Source organism: Mesoplodon mirus (assembly GCF_964341445.2).
Source record: "Mesoplodon mirus genome assembly, chromosome: 4".
Taxonomy (NCBI): domain Eukaryota; kingdom Metazoa; phylum Chordata; class Mammalia; order Artiodactyla; family Ziphiidae; genus Mesoplodon; species Mesoplodon mirus.
In genome coordinates, this window is record NC_138979.1 from 95,972,749 (window position 1) to 95,985,650 (window position 12,902).

General features: G+C 39.9%; 1 protein-coding gene across 4 annotated transcripts in view; it reads left to right on the forward strand.

Moving 5' to 3' along the window:
• The window catches only part of ATP8B4 (ATPase phospholipid transporting 8B4 (putative)), a 257,802-nt gene that overhangs the window by 37,765 nt on the left and 207,135 nt on the right, over positions 1 to 12,902 (forward strand). For 3 of the 4 annotated variants that reach the window (XM_082616903.1, XM_082616904.1, XM_082616906.1), the window contains exon 3: positions 5,491 to 5,549. The exons of the other annotated variant lie outside the window; for it this stretch is intronic. In XM_082616903.1, the coding sequence (XP_082473029.1) occupies positions 5,491 to 5,549 (59 nt within the window). The remainder of the gene's footprint in view (positions 1 to 5,490; positions 5,550 to 12,902) is intronic. 4 annotated transcript variants of the gene reach the window in all.

The following is a 12,902-nucleotide window of genomic DNA, read 5'->3' on the forward strand; positions in this document are numbered from 1 at the left end:
TTCTGGAAGTTTTTAATATTTTTCTCTTTGTTTTTTATCAAAATTTTATGAAGATCTGTAAGTCCATTTGCATTCATCCTGACTGGCACTTGATGGCCCTTTTGCTTTGAAGAGTTGCCTTACTCTGGTGCAGAGAAATTTTCTTCTATTTATTTGATTATTTCCTCCCATCCATTGTTTATGTTCCTTTCTCCTAAGTGTTTTTTTTTCACATTTCTTTTTTGTCATTTTCTTATATATTTTAAGAGATTTCTTAAGTCTTATTCTTCATTCTGTCTTTCCTACTATACAGTTCGTGCACTAAATATTTTTAATTTCAAGGAGCTTTCTCTTGTTCTCTGTTTTCTTTGTTCCTATCAGCTTGTTCTTGTTTCATGGATGCTGTGTCTTCTTGAATACCTTTGAGGTACTAATTAGAATTAAAGAGAAAAACAACCCCCTTTCCTCACCTGTTTTCAGCATTATCTCTTCCTCTTGGATCCTTCTGTTTTGTGCTCTTGGTTTTTCTCAGATGTCTGGTGACTTATGGTTGCTGGTTTGTATTTACAAATGAAGGACTAGATGGATTAGTGCAGTTTCGAAGGTCTTTTTCCCTGTCAGGCCTCTCCTTTAAATAGGAGGACCAGTGATATATCCAGCACACAGAGAGGTTTTTCTGTGTGTCTTAGTCCATTCTGTTTGCTATAACAGAGTACAAAGACTAGGTGGCTTGTAAACAATAAAAATTTATTTCTCACAGTTCTGGAGGCTGGGAAGTCCGTGATCAAGGCATCAGCAGATTTGGGGACTGGTGAGGGCTGCTTTCTGGTTCATAGATGGTTATCTTCTTTCTGTGTCATCAAATAACGAAAGGGGCAAGAGAGCTCTCTGGGACCTCTTTTTTAATGACACTAATCCCATTCATTGGGGCTCCACCCTCATGACCTAATTACCTTCCAAAAGCTTTCAAATATCATCACATTGGGGATTAAGTCTCAATATATGAATTTGGGAGGGGCACAAACATTCAGTCTGTAGCATTGTGGTTTAGTCAGGGTATCTGGCAAATCCCACAATTGCCTCAGTAAGGCAGGCTTTACGAGGGCCTGAGTCTCCTGTAGCTGATGTGGAGGTTCAGAGCTTCTTCTCTCTTAGGCCTGAACATCCCCTCTTGGTTTCTTCCCTAGGCATGTTGCCTAGTCTCTTCAGTGGGTAAGGGAGGGGTGTGTGAGAGGGCCCAACTGGCTCAATTATAATTATTTTGGTAATTCTCCAAAACTAAGGTGATCAGATAATTTATGTTCCAAACTGAGACACTTTTGAGAGTACAAGGCCACCCTATTAATTATTTTGCCAAGACATTAGGCATCACTGGGACTGTCACCCTATCTACAACACACTCTCAATCTTTGTATTTATTGGCTGAATTTGGAACTTCTCTGGGGCTCCATTGGGAAAACAACTCTTCTAAGTCTTTTGGCTAGCATTGTTCCTATCTTTTTTTCTTTTTTTTGGTCAAATTGATCCCATCTGATTTCTATTTTATTTTGTAGACTTTCTTTAAAATTTATGAGCCTCTGATAGCCCCATTCTTATTTTCCAGCACTGTTATGTTTTTATTCTTAAAAATATATTTTCTGTCATTTCAGTGGGACCTGAGAGGTAAGGGAGGTAGAAGGACATGCTAACTTGAACTGGAAGTTCTTTTATTCCACTGTAAACATACTCTGGTTTACTATATTTTATACATCCACGTGTATCACTTTACTCGTTTTTGGAACCAGACACATTTAGTGATACCAGTTGTGCAGGAATGAGCTTACTGTGTTAACTCATAAATCCCTTGATGAGCACTTTCCTTTTATTCCTCTCACACCTGGAAGGATGCCTACAAAATGTTGGGCATTAAGTCACTGAACCTCTGAGCAATCCATAGCGGGCGTTGTTTATGGGGGATTTGTGCTCAGCTTCCCCTTCTTGCAGGATGTGACTTATTGCCAACAGGGGTTTATATCCCCTCATGCACTGTTGTAGCACATGGAAGAATGTAAATTCCTACAAAGACAATTCAGGCCTAGCATATTCAGGTTAAAGGCAGAAAACTGTAGGGATTTAAAACCCAAAGCCAGAATTTTGCAGAGCTTAGTGAAGGGATGGAAAATCTTCTCCCAGAATTTATCCATGAAGGCTCAGTTCAGAAAGATAATACTTAATGGAAGTATAGAGACAAAGATGAAGTCTTAATAAGAAGATTTTAGAAGCAAAAAGAGGAGAGGACTTCCTGGCTCTGACAAGGTCTCGTGGGATAAGAGCAATGTGGATACCCAGGAGAGGATCCAAACTTTCCCAGCACAGAAATTACTCCTTTGGCCACTTTGGGAAAGGGCTATTCTCAGTCCTTGGGGAGGATGGTTACATGGAGACACTGGACAGGAGTCAAGATTCTGGTGTTTGGAATAAGTAAAATTAGACACAGAACTATAGAATTCTATTCTTAGATGTGCTTCATATAAATGTGAAATTTAAAAATGATCATCATCTGAATGTATATGCTCTAAACTAAAGCCATCAATATACAAGTTAGCGAGTCTGATTTTTGATTTAAGCTAAAGTTAATCTGTAAATTACATGCAGGAGGCCAGTGGGCCAGGTTAGCCTTCGCCATGCGGAAGAGACCCCCCCCACCCAATCCCAAGTAATATCCACTGTTCTCCTGTCAGCAGTTTTACTATGCCTGGGTTAAGGTGGGGATGAATAAACAAATCATCTAGCTTTCTAAGCTTTTAAGTCTCTCAGCCTCCAAAATTCCATTTTGGGCTTTGATATTTTTGCTCTGTGTTGGGGAATGATGAGAGAGGATGATGCTTTTACAGTCAGACTTTGAAATCTTTCTTTCAGGGGATGGTTGGTTGAGAGGTTGCTTCCTGGTGGGTTCTCAATTTCAGAGTTATACACAAGGAACTGACTTTATTAGATGGTAAAGAAGGAAGCCATGTAGGTGGATATCAAACAGATAAACACTCTATGGAGCCCAACCATAACCAAAGACAGGGTGTCATTTGTCAGGAGCAGTCCTCAGAGGTGAACTTCATACTTGAAAGCTGAGCCACGGGGACTGTAGAGACATTTAGATTCCTCTTGGAATTTTGGGAAAAAGGAATCAGTTCTTATAACTCGTGGTACCTGGTATACAGGGAGCAGGTGGTAAGATATTCTCCTATCTTCCTTCTTTCGCTATTCACCTCCGTCTTCTTTCTCATCTCCCTTCTACTTCCAGCTCTCCTTCTCTTTGCTTTTCTCTTGCTCTTCCTTTCCTCATCCCTACTTTTCACTCTCCAGTCTCCTTTATCTCTGTGGTTGTATGTACCTTCTCTAAAGTCAGACTCTTACCACATCCCTATACTTTTTACAACCTGTCACTTACCCAGGTGGGGAACTGTGGGATTAAGGGACTCCCAGGTTGAGATGGTCAAGTTAGTTACTAGGAGAGTCCAACATTGATGTCTGTTGGTTACTTGGCTGATCTTCCTTCCATAGCTTTCATTACTCCACCGTTACCCTTTTGCCAACTCTGGATTAAGTAAACATGGAGCAGGAACGTGCTACCCTTACTACAAAAACATGCTCTGCTGGTGTTTCTGGGGCATTGTCTTTTCTTGCCCTCTACAAATTTTAATTTCTGCACTATGATAATCTTTGGGTTTGTTGTCCTATTGTTTTGTTATTTGTACTTGCTTTCAGGTGATATAGAAGTGTCCCCTGGCAGTAGCCGGAAAAATTGGGGCACCAGAGAAGGGTATAAGCTCCTTTCTGGAAGATCCTGGCGAGCTGGAGCGAGGCAGAGAGAGAGCACAAAGATTGTGTCCATTGGCCTCCATTCCCTGAGAGCCTCTCCGTAGTCCCCTGTAAGAGTACCAAACCAGAAGCCTGCCCCACAGGCCAAAGCTTTTGGACGTGCAAACAGGCCTCTTTCTCCGAAAGACTGAGAATGTGTTTCAGTCAGCTGTCTGTGCAGTGCCCTGGGGGTGGTAGTCTGCCAAGAATAGAATCTTTGATTGTTACAGTCCCATGGGATCCAGAAACACAAGCCCATGGGCTTCAGAGTCAGGCAATCAAGAAGTGTTCCCTGGGTGGCAGCTGTGAGAACCAGCATCAGATGTAAAAACTGGGGCACCAGGTGTGTGTTGACGCTCCCTTCCAGGAGATCCTGGGGCTCTGCAGTGTGGCAGAGGGGGAGTGCAAAGATGGCACCCAGTGGAAAATAAAAATAAAATAAAAAAAGAAAAGGAAAAGAAAAGAAAAATAAGAAAAAAAAGACAAGGGGGAAAAAGAATAAAGGAAGAAAAAAAAAAGATGGCGCCCGTCCGCATTAGCAAGGCAGAGGGAGAGCAGGGAGATGGTACCCACCAGCAACCGTCCCTGGAGAGTATCCCAGAGGTCCGTGCCCCTTAGACCAATGCTTTAAAATTAGTGAGTCTTTTTCTGGTGCTTTTCAAAGGGCTGCTTCTGTGCTGGGCCCTGGGGTGAGTCTGCCTGAGGGCACTTGTAAGAGCTCCTCTTCAGTTTGCCACAGCCCTGCCCCACTGGTCTTCAAAGCAGGTGCTTTGGAGGCTGTCTCTCAGGTACCTGTCTGAAAAGTGGGGGTGCCCGATGTGGGGTCTGAACCCTTTGCTCCTCGGATTGAAGCTCTGGGTTTTGAGTTGCCTCCCGCTTTGTCTGAGGGTGGGGTTTATAGTGAGATTGTGTCTCAGCGTTTCCTACCTGCTTTGATTGGTTTCCCTCTTGTTTGCCCGATGTGAAGGGATCTCTTAGCCAGTTTCTAGGTTTTGTTCTGAGGAAGTTGTTCCAGATATATCTGTACATTCAGTATGTCCATAGGAGGAGGTGAGGTCAGGATCTTCCTAAGTTGCTACCTTGGACCGAGACTCTACATTTGCTTTCAGAAGAGATTTTATTTTTTTGGCCACTTCCAGCTAAGGGTAGGTCTCAGTCCCCTGATACTGTCAAGTTCCTCTCAATATGCATGGGTTGTTTAGAAATATCACCTTTGGCTTCGTGACTATAAGGTCAGTGACCTCACTGGCCACTTCAGTATGGTTTTGTTTGGGTATGTTATATCTTGTAACTCTGAAGCAAAAAAAACAAAAACAAAAAAAGATTCCTTTCCAGTGTGGCATTTGACTTTTAGCAGCTCCTTCTTTTTTAGGAACTACTTGAGGTTAACAGAAAGGGTCTTTGTGGAGTTGAAGGGATATAGAAATTGGAGACACATACTGTTTTGCTTTATGGCTGGCATCAGAAAGACAATGAAAAACATTTCAGCTTTCCATTTTGGGATTTTCCAATACACGTTCCAACATTTAGGCTGGAAATAAACCAATGCCCTTCAAATTTCAAAAGAAAGAATTCTTGTAACCTTGATGACAATCAAAGTAACCTATTTGATATTAAAGAGTTGTATGTTTCTTTTGGTTGAAAATTTAATTTCATACCTGATTTCTCTCTCTTTAGAAGTGGAACGGATAGTAAAAGCCAATGACCGTGAATATAATGAGAAGTACCAGTACACAGTGAGTAAAACACTCATAGCACACACGTGCTGGGGTAGGTCTGATCTTAAGGATAGTAGGATTCTTGCCTTCTAGAACTTTGATTTCACTAAAAACTTTGTTGGCCCATTTTAATAGCAAGGTGCCATATGTTTCCATAAATTCAGATTTTAGTAATGTTTATACATTTATTTCTATTCTGTGCTGAGTGGTTGGTATTCATATTGGTATGGGAATAAGATGAAGTATCTTCTTTCTCAAGAATTTATGCTTAATTCATCTTGGTGCCCATTGGGCACTCAAATAATGTAAGAATACTATGAAAGCAGGCCTCCATGGTAGTACTTGGTGATAGAAGTGGTAATAGTGGCTGATGGGTGATGAATAACATTTGGGGATTTTCTCAAAGCAACTCAGGCTGAATGTGGAAAAGTGCATGTAGGAGAAAGTTCCCAGACCTGAATGATTGTATTTATCAAGTGAGCAGTGAGAATGATTAGTTAAAATGTGTGATCTTTAAGCTTGTACTGAACTACTTTTTTTTTAATGAGAGCTTTCTTCATTCACATAAGAACTATTTATTGAGAGTCTACTAAGTGACTGGCACTAGTCTAGAAACTTGGTATACTCTGGTGAGCACTTTGTGAATTATTTCATGGGCCCTCATAAAAATCTCCTCATCTTTCCTTGACTCAACCTAAGTTGCTACATGAAGTTTTTAAAACAAGTTCTAAGAAAGATAATTGGTAGAATTGATGCTGTGGGTGACATGTGGCCTAGAAGACCTGCTGTGATTGAGTATACCAGCACATTAATGAAAGAAAGTCTCAATTCACAGAGGGGTTTGATGACTATCAAAGCATAGAAATGTGAGTGTCATGGGGCAAACTTTGGCAGTCTCCATCTAGGAACTAGCTAGAGGAGAGAGAATTTTGGCCAATGGATTATTTTTAGTATTTAGTTCCTGTTGGCAGTGTTTTTCCATATGTGTGGAAGGCTACATTGGGCTATTGTAGCTTGATACCAGTAGAGGTAGCTAACAACCCCTCTTTTCTCATACTGTGATAATCACGTAAACTTGTGATAATAATTTGATGTTCAATGTAAGTGTCTCTACAGGGAGTCAGCACACTGCCTCTATGACAGATTTCTCATTAAAGTAATATATTGGCACCCTGATTTTATTCATCAGCCTTGTAAGCTTGGTTCAAGTAAATCTGTCCTTGAGAGAAGGAATTCCTCGCAGGAGGCTGATGAATGTGCTTTGTTGCCAGGGGTGGGGGGGGCCGAGGACTACTTTCTCCATGGTGATTAATGCCACTTTGTGCAGCCTTCTGACCGCTGGTTATTTAGCCCTACTGGTCATCACCAGACTTGGCCCCATGCCTTTCTATCCATTCTACCACCAGTTCTTTAATTCTAGAGGATGACCCTTGAAAGCCTTGACCATCAAACCCTAAATCAGAGGAGTAGATGTCTATATTTTAAGACCTTGGGGGCAAAAACCCAGTAATAAGTAATGTACTACTGGGTAATTATGCATTTATGTACTTGGCTTTATCCTTATTTTCCAACGTGTAAGAGGTATTTTCATTCTGTGAGTAGTAACTAGATAAGGAAAGCCATATTTTGTCTGCATTTTGTAAGATGATTCAGTCTTTTATATTTATAGTTATTTTTACTTGATTTATGAAATATTTCAAACTTAGAGGAAAGTACAAGGAATAATATGACACCGGTGTGCCTACCACCCAGATTAAATAGATGTTAACCATTTGCCACATTTGCTTTTGATCTTTCTTTTAATAATAACATGCCAAGGATACAGAGACGGTTTTCTCTTGAGCTTGCATGATATTGAACAAAAGCACACAGGTGTGTAGCTGGGGCTGGGTTTTCTGTTGGGCTTCCTAACAATGACAAGGCAGTGGAACAACATTCTGCAGCTACAGCAGACGGAATAAGGCAGCTTTGTCTCGGAGTTAAAACATACTAAGGAAAACACCAAAACCCATTATGGGCTGGCAAAACCAAGAATGAGAGCAAAAGTTGAGAAAGGGAAGGTGCAGAGCAGAGCGGGGCATGAGTATCTCAGGTCTAATGACCCCTACCGTGGCTCAGAGGGGATGAGCCAGGCCCTCCTAGAATGAGCAAGGGTCCCCACTAGACCTGGCTGGTGGTGTGTTGATTTGGGAACTCCCAACAGGATGTCTGGCCACACAGTGAACTCTGGAACCCTTCTCAGCCTCAGCCTATTCAGATACAAATTGGGGATAACAAAAGTACCTATTTCATAGAGTTACTGAACAGACTGAAGTAGAGTAACACACAATGACTCTATGAGCTAATCTCTATAGAGATGGGATTTGAATCTATATCTATCTGATTTTTAAGGATTTTTGAGCACGTCATACGTGGACTATCCTTTTAAGAAAGGCAGAACCCACGGGTCTTTTGCTCAGTCTTGCCTAGTTTAAAGGGTATTACTGCAAATGGAAATGGATTTGAAGAAACCCCAACAGATCTCAGCGCGAATGCTTATAATAATTGATGAAGTAGTCTTCCCCCGTAAGGCTGAAAAGGAGATGGGAATAAACTGAAAATTATAAAAAAGGTGAAAGGAGAAATGGTGAAGTTTCCTCAAATGTAGTGGAAAGAGTGTTTGTGGATAAGATAGACCACAGTTTGAATCTTTTCTCTTTCTCGTTTGCTAACTTGTGATCTTGATTTATTTATTTTTCTGCATATCATTAATTTCACCTGTGAATGGGGAATTTTCCTTATAGGATTATCTACCAAAGGGTTAAATGAAATAATTTATATAAATATTTGATAATAGTAAGACTAGCTAATATATATTAGATGCTTACTATGTACCAGGCTCTCTGCTAAACTTTTTACATGGATTTTTTCTTTAACCTAACATGGCTGGGCAAGTATGCACGATAAACTTTAGATTCCCTATAAAGTACTGGATAAAGTAAGATATCAGTGAAAATAATGTTCAGAAGATACTGAGAAGTTGGCTGAAGTTGTAAACTTTTTGCAGCAGATATCATGCTGAAAAGTTAGCAAATCTGTGATACTGAAGGTGTGGAAGTTGCTGATAAATTATGCAGGGAATGCAATAGCAGAGATACGAATGCACCTAAAGCAAGAAGATTAACAGTGTGAACAACTGTGGTTGTAGAGAACAGCCCCCTGCACCTGCTGAATAAGCAATATGGCAATGATAATGATTTGATGAGATACTTACTGATTACCTACTCTGTGCAAAGCATTTGATGAGTTCAGGAAATAGTTCTGACACTCTCAGTGTGGATATTGACAGATATATGGTTAACAGTGATGATAATAACAAAGTTAGTTATAATAATAATAGTAGCTTACACATATATAGTGCTTACCATCTGAAAGGCAGGGTTCTAAGCACTGTATTATATTAAACTAATTTAATCTCACAACTCTATGAAGAGAGCACTTTACTTATCTCACTTTTGTATATGAATACATTGTTGCACAGAGATCTCACTTAAGTGATTTACTCAAGGTCACACAGCTGGATAATGGCTCCCATTCTTACAGCTGTGAGTCTAACTGTGTACCAGGTACTTTACACATATAACTAATCTTCCACAAATCCCAGAGAGTTGAAGTGGAGTTCCATTTAGTAACTTGTCTGAGGTCACACTGCTAATAGGTAGAATTCTAATGTAGACTGGCCAGATTCAAAGCGTGTTTTGTTTCCATGATACCCTGCTGTTCTTTTGACCAATCTTGAAAGACAAACTGCAACAACAACAAAAAAACCCCAAACAAATCCTCTGAATCTCCTCTCCTTCTCTTACATACCTGCTGGTAAAGTTTTTATACTCAGAAGAAAAAGGCAGATAAAAGAGATTTAAAATTTTACAAATGTGAGACTAAGAATGACCTTAAATCTTACCCTTAGTGTTTGTAGATGAGAACTTGGGAGAAAAATTTACACAAAGCTCAGATAACTGGTATGATTTCCACAAACACAAAGACTGACCAAGCAAACTTTTCTCTTTGAAGGCTGAAGGAAGATATTTCAATACCTAGAGGACATTAATTTATCAACAGACCCTTAAGCTTCAAAGCACTTTATAGGACATAGCACAGGCTTAAAAAATGATCAAAAGTGCTTTTAAAAGATAAAGGGCTTAGAACACAAAAGACAAGGTTAATGATTCTAAGTGAAATTAATTGGGAAATGACACATGATATTGTGAAAACTGGAAGGTGGAAAACATAAAACAAGTGGGATTTCAGACTGCCAAGATGTGTAACACAAAGTGAGATTGGAGAGTGAGGGAAGAGTGAGCCGAATGCTAGAATTATTATTCTCATTAGAAAGGAGTTCAAAGTTTTCTTGGTTAATGATAGGAATGAATAATAGAAGTAATGAGAACAGTTGTTGCATTAAAATATGTTAATAATGTTAGAAAAACGTGAGAGCGAGCCAGACAGCCACTCGTGATCCCTATTAAAAGGAGTTCAGAGTGAATGGTAGAAGTACTGAAAACAGTTGTATTAAAATGTGTCGATGTCAAAAAATGTCAGAAAAAGTGTTGGATTAATTATAGCTATTTTCCAACTTTATTAAAAAATAAAGAAATGGAAAACATTGGTTCCCACTGGTTCCTGTTATTTTTATGTCTCACATCAGCACAGGCATACCCTTCCCCCATTCAATTCTCTTGAATTCTAACAGAATTTGAGAAGGGGGATGAACTTGTCTGAGTGCTGAGAAACTTATCCTGCCTCAAACTCAGAAAGTTCAGTAAATGTGAACGCCTAACAACTTCTCTCTGAATGTATTTCATGCACGAATGTAGATGGGAAGTTTCTAAAGGGCATTTTCCTGAGCTGAATTATTGATCCTATTTCAGGAAGTGTACAGCCTTATATAAGTTGGTGAAAATTTAACCAAGTAGTTTTGGATGCTTTTAAAGAAAGCTTTCCATCCAAAAACTGTGATTCGAACACCTTAATTTATTCCTTGAATCTTGAGATGGCTTGTTGATATTATGGTTATTGGATGGAAGCTCTTGTTGCTCTTATGATTTTTGTGATTGGTAGAACAATGACCATTTGGGTTTTCCAAAAAGTGTTCATTCAATGTGGCAATATGGCTGATTCTTATCAGTCAGTGTTACAATGATGCCACCAAGATGCCCTTCAGCATGAGCCCCTTCCATGTCCCTCCCACCCACTTAAATGGGGCTTTCTGTGTTTCCACAGTCACTTCTCTTTTAACTCAGAATCAATGGTTTGAGTGGAGTAAAAAATTATGGCTCACCATCATTCTGGGTGTGTGAGCTTGGACAGTCACTGGACCTCTTTAGACCCACATCGTAATGATGTGTCTGTGTTTCTCTGAGACCAGACTGGCATAACAGTAAAACCTGTATTCCTGTGTGCATGGGTGAATCGATGAGTCCTAGTCCCTTTTTTTTTAATAGCAATGATTTTTAAAATTCAGTATGTTCACAATGTGCCTGCTCTATGCCTAGTAACGTGTGTGTTTGTTGACTTAATCACTTTCCAAAGAGGTTTTGAGGCCATGAGCAAAAAGAATGTGAAGCTCAAAGGAGTAGAAACACATGAGGAAACTGGGACGGGCAGGGTATATTTAGGTGGGCCCCGAACTGCACGCGACCTATTGCTTAGACTGGCAATGTGTTGAGTGCTACCAGGGTTATTAAAAAAGCAGGTATAAATTTTGCTTTCCACCTTCAAGGAGCATGTATAATCTCCTTCAGAAGAGAAGACCAGGACATAAGAACGAATTTGACAGTAGGTAATACTGAAAAGGTAATGCTAAATTTTACTTGTGTGATGTGGCCTGTAAGTGTTAGGGGAATGAAGGGTGAGTGAAGTATTTGAGGAAGTGTCACCAGAGGAAAAGGGAAATGATTCGAGCCTCGTTTGTTTATTTGTACCACCAATGTTAGGAACGAGAGACAGGAGCAAAGTCCCGAAGTCCAACCTAATTCATGGGAAATGATAGTTCAGGTAGGTGAGACATGACTGTTTAAAAAAAGAATTTGAATATGAGGTAATAGGCTCTCAGGAGCTGAGTAGTCAACAGAGTGAAAAAGGATGTTATTAGCACTTGGGGTTAAATAGATTCGATATCCAAATTGAAATGCCCAGGTTAATATGGAATGTAACTTGGGTGGGGTTAGAGTTGTAGATTCGGGATATCCATTGGAAGGAGGTGCTTAAAGCTAGGAGAAAAAATAGAACTGAAGGCTGGACAGCTGAAAGGTGTGGCGGTAGAAACTCCCCCACAGTTAAAGGGGGAGGGAGGGAGCCCAAGAAGCAGTGGAGAGCTGAGGAAAGCAGAGAAAGGGTGAGGCGAAAGCTGGGGTGGGGTGGGGTGCAGGGTGGAGCCCCTCAGGCAACAGGGAGCGGGAAACCATATCTGATGCTAGGCGCTCATGAGCTAAGGCAAAACATCTTTAAGTCAGAAGGAAGCAGTTGGAGGACCTGAAGAAAGCAGTTTAAATTTGTTTAAAAGTCCGGGATTTGGAAGTCAGAGGGCAGGGGAAAAAAAACATGCAAAAAAAGAAGGGAGTGGGGTATAGCCCCCTTAATTAATAATTTGCAGTAAAAAAGAGAAATAGTATTTAAGCGTTCAGGCTCATTGAAATGAAGTGAAGCATTTTTGAATCAATTTTCTGACATTTTGACTGTCCAAGTACAAAAAAGCCTGTGGGAAGGTAAAACTCTAAACATTTTCTTTGGGAGACTCTTGGGATATCCACATGCTGGGACACATCCTAGTCCTGCTTTAATCCTTGGCCCGATGGGAAATTTGGATTTCTCTTTCTTTTTTTCATGAGCAGCATAGTAGCACTGCCAACATGCTATATATAGATCCTCACCAAGAAGCCTGATAATCAAAGCAATTTCTGCACCAACCAAAGAGTACAGATGATGAGCAACTCTGTGACCAAGCTGGAATTAGTTGTGGAAAGTGCCAGTAACTTGCATTTGTTATCGGTTTCTGGTTGTTGGTTGTTGCATGTTTTATTTGTATTGCAGCGTTACTATAGCAGCAATGGCTTTTTAGCAAACATTGAAGTGCCTTCTGTTTTGTGTGCTGTTAATATCCGTGTAAATTATTCTACATTCTACATGACAGAGGTTTTTATCTTTATAAATAATTACTTGGAGAGAAAAGATAATTTTTGGACATCTCTCAAATTCATTTTCATTCTGGATTCAGGACTTTAAAAGTATAAATGTTTTATCTTTTTAACATCTGATTTATTTAAATAGTGTTATTCTTTGGCTAAGCATTTGGCTGATTTTTTTGTTTCCTTAATTTGGTTGATCTGTTTT